Source organism: Enoplosus armatus, chromosome 10, assembly GCF_043641665.1.
Source record: "Enoplosus armatus isolate fEnoArm2 chromosome 10, fEnoArm2.hap1, whole genome shotgun sequence".
Classification (NCBI taxonomy): domain Eukaryota; kingdom Metazoa; phylum Chordata; class Actinopteri; order Centrarchiformes; family Enoplosidae; genus Enoplosus; species Enoplosus armatus.
The window spans coordinates 9299635-9315794 of NC_092189.1; the positions used below are offsets into that span (position 1 = coordinate 9299635).

The window sequence follows — 16160 nt, forward strand, 5'->3', positions numbered from 1 at the left end:
GTGTCAATAGTTTCACATGGAATAGTTTTAGAGCCACTTTTACACGCTATATAAATGGGGCATCTGGGCAAAAAAATCTATTGTATTGATTTCTTTGCATCCGGATTCATTTCTGAAGTGTGAAAAGCCACTGGCAGCAGAGGTCACTGTATAGAATTCGATCACCGTAGCAGAAGTACTGTGTAAAAGAAATGCCATTTTTGTGAGTTTTTGTCTGTGTATGTGTGAACACCTATGATTATGAGTGTGTAAGATAGGGGAGGAAGGAACTAATAGCCTTCACCTTTACGTAACCCCTCTGGGACTTCAAAGCGAGATTAAGAAGGAGAGATGACGAAGGGCTAACACTTGCTGCCCGGCTGCAACCTGCCCACCAAACTAAGCTTCTAAAAACTAGTTGCTGTTGAGGGTCTCATGTGTTAATCCTTATTTCTGGATTGAGAGGAAAAGGCAACATCTAATTTTGAGACGTTTTCTTGAATGCTTCATCAAGAAAAACACCTATTTCTCCATCATCGTTTGTCTGTGCAGCGCAATTTAACTTGAATGCATGGATTCCCTCTCACATTCACACACAACTCTTACACATGAACACCCTCATGCACATTCATTCACTGAAGAATGGGCCAAGTGAAGCACAGGCTCTGAAGCTCACTGTTGCAGTGATGCAAAGGGGGGGGGCGGCTGGGAGTGGGCCTGTAAACACATCACAGACTGTTTTGTCTCCTTGCAATTTAACTGTCTTGGTGAAACAAGTGAGGGATGCCAAGTTAACTCCTTACTATTCATTTATCACTGTCACAAGGTCTGCGTTGCATGAATGCTGGTGTGATATGTGGAATTGTGCAGAGTTGTTCAGGGCCTTTATGGACTATAAAGCTGCCATCTCTCAACAGCGGCATTTCCTTGTATTCTGAGACGTGCACTGTACTCTGAGAAGCGAGTGACTGAATAGAAAGTGAAGTTTCCTGAGAGAGGTTTATTCTGGCACGGGTACACTATAACATGCCCGGCTGCACAGCCACAACAATAGCCAGATCTTTGGGGTCGTAACCCCCTAATTACTGCAGAGCCCAGAGGTGATGACGACTGCCTGTCAGCGTGGCCTGTGAAAGGGGCTACCTGAGCCGGACCCGAGAGCGCCAGGTGACATGGGCCAGGAGCGCTCCAGCACCTCGGATGAAAGGTCAGTGTTATGGGTCCACATCCCAGCACCTGGGCCATTTCAGCACCCGAGAGGGATTTCTAGTCTCTTGGCTTTCACCTATGCCCCGTTCATGGTTCAGGGAGGAGATGCAGACATCATTTCCCATGTCTGATAGCCATCTGCTCCCTCTCTCAGGTTCTCAATAGCATATTCTTCTTAGCCTGATCAAGGCCTTCTGCACCAATTACAGATCAGAGTCCTGCCCACTACGATGATTAGCCAGAAATGGAGACTTATCAAATTGTCAGTACAGCCCCTGACAGCAAGCTTTCATGTCATCTTATCTTGGCAAACACTATTGTAAAAGCACTATGTGAGATATCAAGACTATTAAAACAATTCCTTTGAAGGATTAAAGAAAGAATTTAAGTCTTACTATGGATTGTGTTGAGAATCCAAACACTTTTGTTTAATCTTTTTCAATATGGTAAACATACCAGAAACTCAGTCTTATCAGAACATCTTCAAAGTCTAAAAGCGAACTAAAGTGGAGTTAAGATCGAGTTCACTCCCGGCTGAAAACGCTAAATCCGCCCATGGGAAAACTGGGAGGATACAATAAGGCATATCAGCGTGCGGGTGCGCGCATGCGCGTTCCTGCTGAACTGTGTGGAAGTTTTCCTGCAAGTTGAGGAAGACAAGAGGACAGCAGCGGGTGGAGCGGCGCAAGGCAGCGGGATAAAGGAGATACGGCGAGCAAAAAGCAGGGATGGGAGCGTGAATTTATGGAAGTTTCCTGTAAAATTACACCGCTTGTTTGTGTGTGTGAGGTTACCTCACCGGAGAAGTGAAGCCGTCATCGGCAGGTAAGTGAAATAACTTGATGGGGTTGTCCTGAATCAGAGACATGAGAATTAACTTGGACAATGTTGTGCCAACCTTTTGATTGAAAACCTGAAATTCAAAAGCACAAACCACCGGGTTATAAGAACCTTAAACCAAATGTCAACATGAAAAACGCCATGAAGTTTCTCTAATCTCATGAAAAAGTTAAAATAGCTGACGTTAATTACACGTTTTCTTTATTTGTCTAAAAACTCTCTGGTCCCGTAACTTTTCATGCTTCCCACGCGCTCTTGAGCAACGAGATGTGTCAGATGATTGTTTGGCTTGTAGAGATACAGATCTCATTAAATGATGGAGGGGGCGCTTTGTGCAGCGCGCTCGTGCGGCGTTGCGTGGAACAGCTTGGCAGCCGAGCGCATCCCTGAAAAAGTTCCCCTAAAGTCGTGATTCACGTTGAGAGCGCGTTGGAGGACGAGACGATGTGTTACTGGCCAAATGCAAAGCCATGTCATGATTAAAGACTTCCCCTGGAACCAGACACCTGAAACCTCTGAGTCACTCCTAATTGCATTACTAATCCTGTTCAAAACTTGCCTGTGCAAGTGCGTGCAACCAGCTTTCAGATGTTAACCTCCCATAACGAGGAAAGAATATTTAAAGTCATGATTTCTGAAGCTGCAGACCCCTCTATTTCTTCAGCTTTGTGGTTAACTGTGCATCTTGCCTTGACTGTGGTGTCTCCATATATTCTAATTAGAAGGCAGAGGGTGGTGAAGGTGTGTGTGCGTGTGTGCATCAGTGAGGTGAAACTGAACAGGATGGGACAAGCTGGGGGCTGGGGGGGGCTCTTCTTGCTCAGCTGGTACTTTCCCCAAAACGCCTTGAACGTCCACTGAAAGTTGAACCAGGGGTTACATTTTTAGCTCCAACTGCTTGTTAGATCAGTCAATGCTCTGGAGTCACGCTAATGAAAGGAGAAGGGAGGCCAGGTGTCAGGCAGGCTCAGGTGAGGTCATAGGCCTCAGCTGAAGCAGCACGAGTGGCCTGCTGTTGTGAAACTCTGGGATAACACTGATTTCCTGTCTTTTTCTGTGCTCAATAATTCCTGAGATAAGATTTTTTTGTTGTCTTGTTTCCTAGGCTGGAGTTATTGATGGACCTTTGAACTCTCTGGAAACTGGAAAAGACGTCACCGACTGACTGAGCAGAGACTGTTCACCCGCTGTCGCCCCTCCCTCTCAAACTCAGGCAGCCTCTATGCTCATCACCCTGACTGTGGCCATCAAGGAGTCTCGTGCCTTTCATGGAACACAGCCTGTACCTGACGCTGTGGAAGTGACGGCCATGGATTCGTGTCCAGTGTTGGACGACCCTCCGCCTCCTCCCCTAGCAGCTCCACCACCTCCGCCTCCTCCGCCACCACCTCCACCTGCGCCTTCCTCCTCCTCACCTTTTAGCCGGGCGGACAGTGCCCGTCGGAGCCGGCTAAGGAAGCTGAACTGGGAGCGTATCCCCAAAGAGAAGGTGGAAGGGAGGAAGAGCGTGTGGAGCGGGGCGGCCCCGGGCGAGGATGAGTTCCCCATAGACCTCCATTCTCTGGATGAGCTGTTTAGTCAGAAGGACAGTAAGCCTCAGGACAGAACCAGCACCCTGAGACGGCGCTCTTCTTTACTGAGCTGCCGATCCCCCCAGGACAGCTCGGAAGAGGTCAGATCATGCGGATGGCACTGAGATTTTTCAGCCATGTATAAAGATAGTGAGATTTCTTGCACTTTGCTTCCCCTTAATTGTGTCCTTTTGCCTCTTGACAGATCTCCCTGTTGGACTCCAAACGCAGTATGAACATTGGAATATTTCTGCGCCAGTTCAAGATGTGAGCTTCTTTGTTCCTAACTAGAGCTGAAACAATTAGTTGGTTAATCAGTTAGTGGATCAGCAGAAAATTAGTTGGTAACAATTCTTTGATGATTAAATGAGAAAAAATGCCAAAACTAGCAGGTTCCAGCTTCAAGATGTAGTGCTTTTTTCAGTTTTGTGTCATTGTAAAATCTTTAGGTTTGGGCTTTTGGTTGGACAAAACAAGACATTTGAAGACGTCACATTGGGCTTTGAGAAATTGTTATGGACATTTGTTCTCTATTTTTTGACATTTCATAGATTAAACAATTCACTGATTAATCAAAATAGTAATCAGCAGACTAAAAGATAATGAAAATAATCTAGTTATAGCCCTTTTCCTAACAAGCTGGTACTTGAACAGTTTCAGCTTTGAGCCTTTTTGTCGACATTTGCTGGAGGAGGTCACCATCCATCAAAACTGAAAGTAGTTTTAAGAGCAGGAAACAGAAGTGTGTACAAGTGTGCCCAGGGGAACAGTACTTTGCTTGAGTTGAGCTGGAGTGTGTGGCCATATATCAAAGATGGGGGGGGGTGTCTGTGTGTGTGTGCGGTTTTTGTCATCAGGAGAGAGGATGTCTGGTGTCGGGGAGGAGACACAAGTATATTGCAGTGCACAGGTGCAGGGGAGGGTGCCCTCTGAGCGACTGGACTGGTGGTCCTTGAAGGAGGGTGGTGGGTAATTGGCCCTAGGAGTCAGAGTTGACACCTGCTAATGCCCTTAAAGAATGTCTAATGTTAAAGCTCCCCCCCTGCAGAGAGAGACCCCACTGGTGGCTTGTCATATTCATCCACCCCCCAAAGTTTAGCACATTTGCCTGGCTCAAACAAAGCTGCTATGAATACTAATACTGTAATGAATACAGCGGTTTAATAATCGTTAAACCGCACTTACGTGCAGTTTAATGCGTGAAACATTCAGATTAACGTTTTCATGTTAAGAATCATGACATATGCAGCACTTGTAGGCAAAAGAATGATACAAAGACATGGAAAAGAAAGTGCTGCGTTGCTATATTGTCATGTCTCCACGTGTGCATGAAAAGTTCAGAGACTCAGTTGTGAAGAGCTTTTCTAAACCAGATTTGTCAAGACTTGTAGGGAAATCCATTATGTAAAAACAGCCTCTTGTGTCCACAAACATTTGTCTTGTTGGGAGCTTGTTTGTCCTCTGTTCTAAACACAGACAGAGCTGCTGTTGAGATGTGGGTGTAGTTTTGTATTGTCAGACATCTCTGTCTGAGTAGTTGCTTGTTGACTTTTTATTATGTTATGGTTCTATTTATTGGCTGTTTTGCTCAGCATTTTGTTTTCAACCTGTTGGGGCAATAACACAACACACAATTAGGGTGTTAAACCACTTTTCTGTTTTGAAAGTTGAAGTCTTCATAAGTAGAACCTGAAGCATTAAATATGGATGTGAATGAGGGGAGTATGTTTGAGGGTAAAAGCCACACACAGTGGCATGCACACAATGGAGTATGAGCATGTGTGATAGGGCTGTGAGATGAGGGGGAGGGGGGGGGATCATGGAAAACTATTGGAATAGAGGACAGATGTGTCACTCAGAGGAAGTAAGTCAGAGGTCACACGGTCAGTCAGTTCAGTTTCTGCTCTTTCACCTTGACATCCCAAAGGCCTTTCAGACATGTTCTCTGCATGTCTGCCTTTTATTTGCCCAGTGGATATGCCACTTTGTGTCGCCAGTGTGGCGTCAAACCACCCTCTCTCCCCGACACTTTGACTGATAAGAATGGGATAAGCCTAAATATTGTGTGATCAAGCCAAAACTAAGAGCTGATACTGGTCATAATGTGAATTTTCTCGGGTGGGTGTCATGCCTTTTTTTCAAGCTGAAAAACCCCCTCGCATCTTAACAATGATGTCATACCTAAAACGTGTTGTCATCTTTCCGCAGGCCTGCTAAGGAGATAGTTGAGGATATCAGGCAGGGGGCTGGGGACCGTTACGGAGCAGAGAGACTCGCAGAGCTCTGCAAATTGCTGCCTGACAACGAGGAGGTAAAGTGCCTTTTTTTTGGCATACACATACAACAGTGAAAACCCCCCTCCCTCTTCTCTTACTCATCATCTGGCTCTGGTTAAGATGATCAAAAGTTTGTCATTACACCATGTCGCATGATGTGGTCTGTTTCCGGCGGAGGTCCACGCTGAAAGATATTGGAATTGACTGTTAACAGCATGCTGGTTTTAGTATTCCAGATTTTACTTGGCATCTGTTCTCTCTCAGGAGTCTCGCCTGAGGAGGTTCAGTGGGGAGCGGAGCTGGCTTGGAGAGCCTGATCTTTTCATGCTGCTCTTGGTGGAAGTCCCCAGGTACACTCTTAGCCCTAGGTTGGATAAAATTACCAAAAATATCCTCAGTACCTTCCAACTGACTCTTTCCTGTTTATTTGTGACTAGTCCTACTCACATACTTCACTTTGGGATGACCTGTGTTTGTTAAACTCATGATTGATCAGGAGTGCCTCCATGACTCCCTCATCACTCACCCCGGTCCCTTTATCCATCCGTCCCTCTCTTTCCTTTTCCATTAGTTTTCGGCTGCGTCTGGATGCAATGATCTTGCAGCAAGAGTTTGACCCTGCTGTGACCTCTCTGTGTGTGGCAGCCAGATGTCTGAGGGAGGCGGCCAGAGGTATAGTTAACAGCAGGGAGTTGTGTACTCCACCACTATAGAGTTCGAGGTCTGTGTTGGCCCTTTGATTTAGAATGAGTCCAGTTAGGATCCAGAATAAAAAATGCAAAAACACGGTTAGCATTCAGAATGACTGATTTAGAAATCTGCTATCAGTTTTTGTATACAAGTTTAGTCCATCAGTCAGCTTGAATGTCAGTTCTTCAAAACAAAGTTGCTGACTCATTTCAAGTCCTTGGTGTCAGCTGCATGCACATTCATACTCATTATTCCTCAACCTTCAGGCACAATATTGAATGTCTGTCTTTTCACTCTCCTAGAACTGCTGAGCTGTCCTGAATTGCACTCCATCCTTCGTTTGGTGCTGAAAGCAGGGAACTATATGAATGCTGTGAGTGCTTCTTTATTTTATTTGTTGTTCTTTCTTTTCTTCAACCTGACAAAGCAGAATCGCTCCTTTTTATCTGTGTACAATACACCCATCGCTATGGGGTCTGGGTGTGTGTTCAGGGGCGTCACTCTGACTGTGCACCTGGGTTATTTATCATTGTTTGCTTTAAGTTGTCCCATGTTGTGTGTGTGCGTGTGTGTGTGTGTATATGTGTTATTCTGACCTTGTATGTGGCTTCTCAGGGTGGATATGCAGGGAATGCTGCTGGTTTCAGAATTTCATCGCTGCTCAAACTGGCTGACACTAAAGCCAACAAGCCGGGCATGAATCTGCTGCATTTTGTAGCTATGGTAAGATCTGAATCCTGTAATATCCAACATGTGCTGAAGTAAATTCACATTTTCAACAAAACAGGAATAAAAATGAGTCAACAGGAAGATGAAGTATAACGTCCTTATTTAGAGAAGAAAGGGAAAACAGATGTTTACGTGCCAGCCACCTCCTTTTTTAAAATTTGAACATTATTCTTTACGAAGAGGATGAGGTGTTTAAAGGTATTTGTGAAAAGATGGACCTCCTAAAATAAAAATGTGTTAATACTGCTGATTGAAAAACATTTTGGGGGAAATTACTTTTAGCACAGTTTTTGCAAGAAACACTCATTGCTGACCACAAAGTGTTTAGAGGACAGTAGCCTCTCATGCCAGACTGCTCCACAGAGCATATCATTTTGTCAACATTAGCAAATGACGTGTTGCTTCTTTTGAAACAATAGCTGGATAATCATTTGTGTTTGTCTCCACAGGAAGCTGTGAAAAAGGACCAGAGTTTACTGTCATTTCCCAGCCAACTAGGCCATGTTGGCTCCGCCTCCAGGTCAGTCTCTTCCCAAAACTCAGATCCCATCAGATCCTACAGTGACTGTGTCTGAGGGAATATACAAGCCCTACCTAATAACATCAATACACCCCAACAGGCTGTGAAAACAAGCTTAATGTGAATCTATTGCATTCTTGTATCAGAACAAGGCGCCCAGCTGTTAGCAATAGCTAGCTGCCTGAGCAAAAGTGGGTCATGACAACATTGATACTCCAAGCCAATATTTAACAATAATAATCTTTTAATGTCCACAAATGTGGAAATTTGCCTTCAGCGTCACAGGCTGGTTAAAACACGTCATAGTAAATTACAATATATACGATAATAGATAACACAACATGCACAGTACAGACAACAACAATGGACGTGGTTCCAGTGTGAATGGCATTTATTTAAGTTTCATTTGGTATGAAAGACTTTCTGTAAATATTCTTGGTTGCTGCAGTGGCTCTATAGCGTCGTCCTGAGGGAAGTTTTATGAATTCTTTAAAAACGGAATGAACAAGATCAGCCACAATTTGTCAGGCTTTTTGTTTCAAGCTATAATGGATAGTGTATCTGCAAGGTGCAAAGGAATGACCATCCTTATTCTGCTTTAAAAAAATATGTGTGTGTGTATATATATATTAAAAAATAATTCCTGTACGCTCTGGATCATTTGCATTCATTGTATTCATTCATGTATTACCTATTTTTGGCTGTGAGACCTACATGTTACACAGCTATTTCTGTACAGTTCTGATCATAATTGTGTATTATATGTCCTCTCCTTCTCTGTAGGTTGGGTGAGGAGTCTGTGCTGGAGGACTTATCCAAGTTAAAAAGCAGAGTGGTGGCCCTCAAGGCCAACATCCAGACGGAGGCAGAGATTCAGCAGCATACACAACATTTCCTAGAGGTATAATACACAGTCTGTGATATATTAAAACTTTATCTAATGGTTCACAACCAGCGAATCCCAACATTGCCCGGTAATGAATAAGTGCAAGAATGCAAATGCAGAGAGTTTGTTTCAAAAGATGACTGTGTAAACTATTCCTGTGTGCAGGTGGCTGAAGAGCGTCTGAAGGAGGCAGAGGATGAGGTGGAGGGCATGAGGATGTCTAGTCAGGCTCTGGTGGAGTTCTTCTGTGAAGATGACAGCACTTTTAAACTAGAGGAGGCTTGCAGGGTCTTCCATTCGTTTTGCCACCGCTTCCAAAAAGCTGTCCAGGTTAGATTTAGACATTGATGGAAATATCTGTTGATAAAAACATACATATTGTCACAAAGAGACATATAGATTTAACTCAGCACTGAGAGTCACTGATGAATAAATTGTTCTTTCCCTTTTCTACAGGAGAATGCAGAGCGGGAGCTGAAGGAGCAGAAACGTCTGGAGCGCCAACGTGAGATGGGGGAAAAGCGTCGCTCTCTGGCTGTTTGTACGGGTCTGGACCTGGGCCTCAGCCTTGCCAGAGAACCTCACAGTCAGGAGAACCAAGATGAGCTGGAGAAACTCCTAGAGAAGAACTTGAGCCACACTTGGGGTCGACGTAGCCTGAGAAGCTCTGACTCCCGCAGACTTTCCCATCATGTCCACAATGACAGCCATCTCCATAACTTGTCCATTCTCAAGAGCTTCCCTGAGCTGGGCAGCAGCCCGACGTCTACCAGTTATCACTCCAACAGCTCCTCTGACCACGAGACCACCGCTGTGCTCTGTAGCTCCCCAGAGACTGACGGCACATGTTCCCCCGTCGACCAAGAACCTGTTCAAGGGAGAGGGAGCAGATCCCGGCACAGCCAAGCAACTAACCGGAGCATGGAAGCAGTTCAGGACTCGCGCATTTCTACGTTTAGTCGTTCTCAACATGGACGTGGCTTCACAGTCAAGCAGCACAGACCTGAGAGCATTTCTTATTTGCTGCAAGGCCAAGCGAAGGCAACAGGATTTGAAAAAGAAGCTGAGATTTCACATGAACACATGGTTTCGATGACCACTGAATCTTCACCCAGTTCCTGTACAAACTCTGCTGCTATACCCACTGATCCACCTGCCCTTTGTGTTAAAAGCCTGACTTCCTCTCATAGACGTAGGTTTGGCCTGCCAGTGACAAACAATACTCGCCCTATTCAGAGTAAATCTAATGGCTCTTGTTTTGACGAGTCTGGACCTCACACTCTCCATACAAGTGGAATACTTTCTCACAGTGACACCGGGGCTGGGTCGTTAAGGTACCAGAAATCTGAGAGCCGATCACAGTCATCTGTAAATGTTCCAGAGAGGGTCCAGTCACAACCACAGATGAGAGAGATGCCCACCGTAACAACAAGTGCTGTGATGCCTTTGCCTGATGCTGGTTTAACGAAGCACACTAAGACAGAAGTGGCGTCCACACCTGTGGAGGAGAACTGGATGCCCTCCAGTCTACCAGAGTTCAGCCAGTCACAGCCAGAAGAGTACTCCGACTTGCCAAGTTCTGAGAGGGAGACTGCAAGGTCATACTCTCGTGTGGGTGAAACACTGGAGTGCCACACCCTGGTGAAAGGCCTCCGATCCTATGACGCCTTGTCACCCCCGACCTCCCCACTTCCACGACCCGCACCGAGCCTCTGCTCCAAGTGGAGGAAAGAGAGGGAGGTTGACCTTCGAGAGGGGACAACTCCAGGGTCTCCTACATCAAAGGAGACTCGAACCATGAAGATCCCTGTGCGTAGTGGAATAGGGGCCAAGAGGGGACTTGTGTCACGTGTGGGACCTTCCAATAGCGCAGGCACCCCCAGGGTGCGCTCCAAAACTGAGCCTTCAACTGGAGCCCCAACCCCTGCTAACCCACCCACTCCCAGCCGGCTGTCGACTCCTCGCAGCATATCCATGCGCTCGTCTCCTATCATGCGGCCTGCGGCTGTTCAGACAGAGGTGAAACGCAGTCATAGCACACGGGAGAGGACTGTAAGTGAGTCACAGACTCCAGGAAAACCCACCTTGACCCGCCGGACCTCAGACAGATCTGTACCAGAGAAGGTCTCAGGCAGCACCCAGCCAGCTTTCATCAGAGGAACTCCTCTCCGTGTGTCAAAACGACTCGCCCCGAACTCTGAGACTCAGGTGCCCTCCCAGCCTCGCACTGCCCACAGCCCGTCCTCCGCCACGGCCAAGACCATACGCACGGCTGTCATATCTGCCGCCCGAAATAAAACTGCCAAGACCACAAGCACCTCTCCTGCTAGCTCTAAAATCCCTACAGCTTCACGGATACCTGGTCCCAAAATGCCTCAAGCTACTGCAGCTCAGCCACTGTGGAGGTGATGCAAGTAAATAAGTGCTTGTACTGCACAGTCCCTTCACACTTTTCATGCCTTTATGGATTTCAGTCTAATGTATAACGTGTGAGTATTCATCAGTCAGATTTCTGGTGATCTGCTCTAGGTCGTCTAAATAAAAATTTTGAAATTTGTATGTAGTTCTGAGTGCCGAGGCTCTACATATGAGAGAGGGAACTGCACTGGGAGCATCTTGGACACTCATGTGCTTCACATCTACCTCTTTTTACACCCGTTTGTGTCCTTTGCAGGCAATAGGACACCACAAGAAGACCCATCTTACAGTAACTTTTCATATGTAGAACAGGTTAACAGGTTAACGACACTTAATTCACGCCAGTAAAACACAAGCAAGTGACATTACTCTGTGCCTAATCTATGTGCTTTGAAAGAATCGTAATTTGGGACACTGTTTCAATCTCTCTAGCGTGGAAAAAAAAGAGTTTGTTTTTTTACTGTGACCCTTCCGCTAAGTGATCATTGTGTTCTCACACTTGGCTGTCTGACAGTCCGAACTGAACTCGGTACAATATTGAACTGTTCGCCCTCGTTGAGAGGCCTCATCGTTCTGATGCACTTTACAAACTGAAGAAGAGGCCGCGAGGAGATGATTACTGTCATTTTTGTCATTTTTATTTTATGTCAAAAGATTCTATAACTTTATTGAATAGCATTGGTTGTTATTCACTGTATTATGTGGATTTATAAATAAGAGAAGATAAATAAAAGCCGGTGATCTGAATAGTAGTGTCTGTCTCTGAGAAAGGCGCCCATCAGATGAATTAAAAAGTACCTGTCTGTGTTGTTGATATATATTCACATCTGTTCTTCAGCTTTGTACTCAGGCATGCACTTGCTTCGACAGCTTTCACTTTGGGACAAGGTCCCCACTCTTCCTCATCAACTGCTTGCTCTTGCATCTCGCTGTCCTCTGTCTTCTTGTCACCCTCATTTTCTCTCTCCCTCTCGTCTGAACACCCTCTTGTTGCATCTCTTGACACAGTCACCCCCATCGCTGTCAGTGGCTGTTGTCATGGAAATGCTACAGACGTCCCGGGGAATCTCCTGGCAGAATAGTGGGGTGCAAGGGTTGGGGTGGAGGGTGACTGTGGGTGTAGGGTCCCAGTGGGAATTCTCTTTTTATAGGCTGCAGTGACGCCAGAACCTCTTGGGAAAGGCAATAAACCGGTGCCTCTTTGTGTTCTTGAGTGTCCGGTTGTCGGTCAGCGCTGGCCTCTTAACCTGCCTCAGTGTATAGAGGTGACATCATCAACGGGTCTCCAGGGGTGCAGGACAGAGTAGTCTAAAGTGATCCCTCTTTTAGCTGCCTTCGTGTATTCTGCATTGATCTGAAAGCACTGGCTTAGTGAGAATAATGACTTGTCTGAAGGTGAATAAGTGATATATGGGCTTTAAGACCCGTGTTTGACCAAAGAGGATGAGGTCCAAAAGACAGGAGACAGGGTTGTTTTATGGCCTGTTTGTATGTGGGGTATGTATGCATGCACAGTGACACACTGTGGCATTTAATGGTGAGAATGTAGCAAGTTCAAGAGAAAGGGTAAAGTCAGAGCAGAAAGTCTGTAGGCGTCCGTGCATTCAGACTCCACTTGAAAGACTGGTAAAAGCCATCAGGGACAGTGAGACTGAGTGGATTTAAAGTGTTAGATAGGAAGTTGGTAAGGTTTAGGGATGCCATTTTCAACAGTTGTCACTTTTGAGAGATGAGTTATACAGTCTATGGTTTTTGCAAGGTGTAATTTAGGTATTTTTAATTGCTAATTATTGTGGTCAATGGGTCACATTTATGGAAAATTAAGTTGTCTGATATTATTTTTGCATTACTGAAGGAAATAAATGCTGTTTGCTGCAGGGAAAAATATCATGCCAAACTCCATTCATAAATCTGGTAGTTGAATATGACCTTGATGAGAGGCAAAGATTTGTGGGTGACTGGGGATTTTTTAAGTAAGTAAATTTATGCTAGTACAGGTTGAGGTACATGTACTTTGTTGAGTATTTCCATTTCTTGCTACTTTACATTAATACTTCAGCATTAATTTCAGTATCATATATTGTACTTTCGTCAAGATTTTACATACAAAATATAAGATCATATAAAACATGAAGCATTTTAAGAGCAACCCAACAGTGTATATAGCAGTTGACTTTCACTTCAACAAGCTACGGCATGAAAACGCTGTGGTAAATGCATCAGTAAATCCAAAATAACACTGAAGGGGCCATTCTGTATGAGTCACTTTTGTTTCTAATTAGATTTTACTTATATACTCATACTTAGCCTACAACCATGAATGCAGGACTTATACTCGTAATGTAGTATATGTATCTATAAAATTGCCCAGTGTTACCTTAACTTAAATGAAAGCTCTCAATATTGCGTCCAACTCTGGGTAGAAAGAATCAGAATCACAATCAGAAATACTTGATTGATCCCCGGAGGGAAATTATACTAAGAAATACTAAGCTTAACTTATCTAACTGACTTTTCCGTGCTTGTCATGGGTTCAGCACACTGTTCAATACAGGTCATATGGAAGTTTGAAAAATCATAGGAAAGTAGAACAGCTTAACAACGCCATCTAGTGTCGCACAGACGACTGTCATAGAATAAAACTACAACTACCAGTTTGCATTGTTTCCGTACGTCGATTTTTACGTAATGGACAGCTCCCCGGATGCGGCTGTGATTGACTATACCAGGCAAAAAGAGATCGAAAGCCAAGTGGCGGTAAGTCACAAAATCCTTGAAATTTGACTGTTAAAACCAATTACTACTTCTGAGACATACATTAGAACAGAATAGAAATTTTAGAGTAACTCGTAGGAGGTTATCGGGCCAGGAACAGACCTTTTTGAGAAGTGGCTTGCAAATGAACTTTCAACTTGTTTGCTAACTAGCTAGCTTGTTAGCCACCAAATGCGCTAGTTCCTTAGCTTGAAGCTAGCCACTGGGGGAACGCCTAGAATCATAAGAGAGCAGTGCGAAGTAATAAACGCCAGAAAATTAGCGTTTCGCTTTTGTTTCACTCGCTGTCTTTTGTTCAAGAACTAGTTATGTAAACTTTCCAGATGTTGTTAATCAGCGGACGGCTGATATTGTAGTTAAGTTAACCTATGTAACGGTAATTTGTTACGTCGATGAGCTAACGTCGGCGGCGGTTAGCTCGTCTGCTAATTGAGTGAAAAACAGTATAACCGTATATACTGCGTACGCAGAGTTACTGACCGGCTATTTTAGTTAAGTTAAATAATCCTGACCCCCATCACTGGTGATGATTACCCTCTCAGAGCATGGAGCATTGTAATTAGAAGTTACCCAGGTGCCCTTTTTGTGTTGTCAGGTGCTGCAGCCCCAGTGGTCGTAGGCAGGATGCAGACCATAAAGTGTGTGGTGGTGGGTGACGGGGCAGTGGGTAAAACCTGCCTACTCATCTCATATACCACCAATGCCTTTCCTGAAGAGTACATTCCCACAGTGTTTGACAACTACAGTGCTCAGATGAGCGTAGACGGCCGCACTGTCAGCCTCAACCTGTGGGACACAGCCGGCCAGGAGGAGTACGACCGCCTGCGCACTCTCTCCTATCCCCAGACCAACGTTTTCATCATCTGTTTTTCCATCGGCAGCCCCTCCTCCCATGCCAATGTCAGACACAAGTGGCACCCAGAGGTGTCTCACCACTGCCCCAACGTGCCCATCCTGCTGGTGGGCACCAAGAGAGACCTGAGGGGCGATGCAGAAACAGTGAAGAAGCTGAAGGAGCAGGGCCTGGCCCCTACCACCCAGCAGCAGGGCAACGCCCTGGCCAAGCAGATTGGGGCTGTTAAATACATGGAGTGTTCTGCTCTGCTGCAGGATGGTGTCAGGGAGGTGTTTGCTGAAGCTGTGAGGGCAGTGTTGTACCCAGTCACGAAAAAGAACCCCAAGAAGTGTGTTCTGTTGTAATAAATGGTTCCCAGATTTGGACTGTGGAGAGGGATGATGGAGATCCACAGATGCAAAGGAAGGCTGAGGAACAAAGGTCGTCATCTGGCTGCCTCCACTTCACCTCCAGCAGTTTAGACTTTGTTTTCAGCTCCTCTGTTACTCCTCTCTTCCTTATTCATCTCCTGGAGGATTTCACTCCGTTGCCATCATCACCAAAGTGACTATGCCAAAATGGGGGCAACAGGCCGTATCTCCTCTATTTTTCTTACATTTTAACTTTTGATATTTACACTTTTTTCCAATTTTACATCTGTTCTAGATTTATAGCTTCTCTGCTTTGCCTTATAAAATGCTGATCATGGTTGTCACAAGCCATAACAACATCCAAACCAACCAACCAAGCTACCCTGTTTGACTGGAGAGAAGAGATCTGCCTTTGTTCAGGTGGAGAAATAATGACTACCTCATACTCTCACCTAGGTTGCATCTCATGAGTCTCAAGCAGCGTCACCATCAAGATACTTTGACTTGCCTATTTAGATATAATAAACAGCCAAGTAGAGGGTGAACAAGTTTTAATTTCAAGCAGCTTGAGTCCAGACAAGGTGTGATGACTCCCGGACAAATGCCAGTACCCCATAACCAATATGCACAGATTAGAGGTTAAACTCCCAAGCTGCAGTTCCCCTTGTGCTCAGTCTTGCATGTTAGAGCTGTCTGGCAGGCTGCCTTTCCAGCCTCTTGCACTAGCTCTCTCACTGCTACGCATGGAAGAGCCAGTAGGCCTTTGAAGATAAGCCGGACCCATTAAAAGCAACCGACCATTTACCCTCTTCAGTAATAGAGGAGCAGGTGTCATAAGGCCACTGCCAAATTAACCCACGCTGGTGCAGAATTTCTTGAGCTGACATATCAGGAAGTCAGGTTGTAGCACAGGTCTCCTCTGTCTACGTCTTAACTCTTGAGGCTCACACCGAGTGCCGTTAAAACATGCCTAAGAATTGCTTTTTGACAGGGTGGGGTCAAAGAGACTGTATTTTGTCTAATAATGTTGAATTTACTCTGTAAATGATTTTTTTTCCTCA

At 45.2% G+C, this 16160-nt stretch overlaps 2 protein-coding genes across 2 annotated transcripts; both read left to right on the plus strand.

The window, feature by feature from the left end:
- The first annotated feature begins 1907 nt into the window (after positions 1–1907).
- Positions 1908–11865, plus strand: fhdc2 (FH2 domain containing 2). The gene is made up of 12 exons (XM_070913568.1): positions 1908–2013; positions 3134–3700; positions 3805–3866; positions 5808–5910; positions 6140–6225; positions 6447–6547; positions 6868–6938; positions 7181–7288; positions 7744–7814; positions 8598–8715; positions 8866–9030; positions 9157–11865. The coding sequence occupies exons 2-12, from the start codon at positions 3251–3253 to the stop codon at positions 11107–11109; spliced, it is 3288 nt and encodes a 1095-aa protein (XP_070769669.1). The 5' UTR covers positions 1908–2013; positions 3134–3250; the 3' UTR covers positions 11110–11865.
- Positions 11866–13867: 2002 nt separating this feature from the next.
- On the plus strand, positions 13868–15336 carry rhogd (ras homolog gene family, member Gd). Its single transcript, XM_070912735.1, has 2 exons — positions 13868–13875; positions 14489–15336. The coding sequence occupies exon 2, from the start codon at positions 14518–14520 to the stop codon at positions 15091–15093; it is 576 nt and encodes a 191-aa protein (XP_070768836.1). The 5' UTR covers positions 13868–13875; positions 14489–14517; the 3' UTR covers positions 15094–15336.
- The last annotated feature ends 824 nt before the right edge of the window (positions 15337–16160 follow it).

Coding starts and splice junctions, on each gene's coding strand:
- fhdc2 (XM_070913568.1), top strand. CDS start 3,251: ATGCTCATCACCCTGACTGTGGCCATCAAGGAGTCTCGTGCCTTTCAT. Junction 6,226..6,446: donor CTCTTGGTGGAAGTCCCCAG/GTACACTCTTAG, acceptor CTTTTCCATTAG/TTTTCGGCTGCGTCTGGATG. Junction 6,548..6,867: donor TCTGAGGGAGGCGGCCAGAG/GTATAGTTAACA, acceptor TCACTCTCCTAG/AACTGCTGAGCTGTCCTGAA.
- rhogd (XM_070912735.1), top strand. CDS start 14,518: ATGCAGACCATAAAGTGTGTGGTGGTGGGTGACGGGGCAGTGGGTAAA.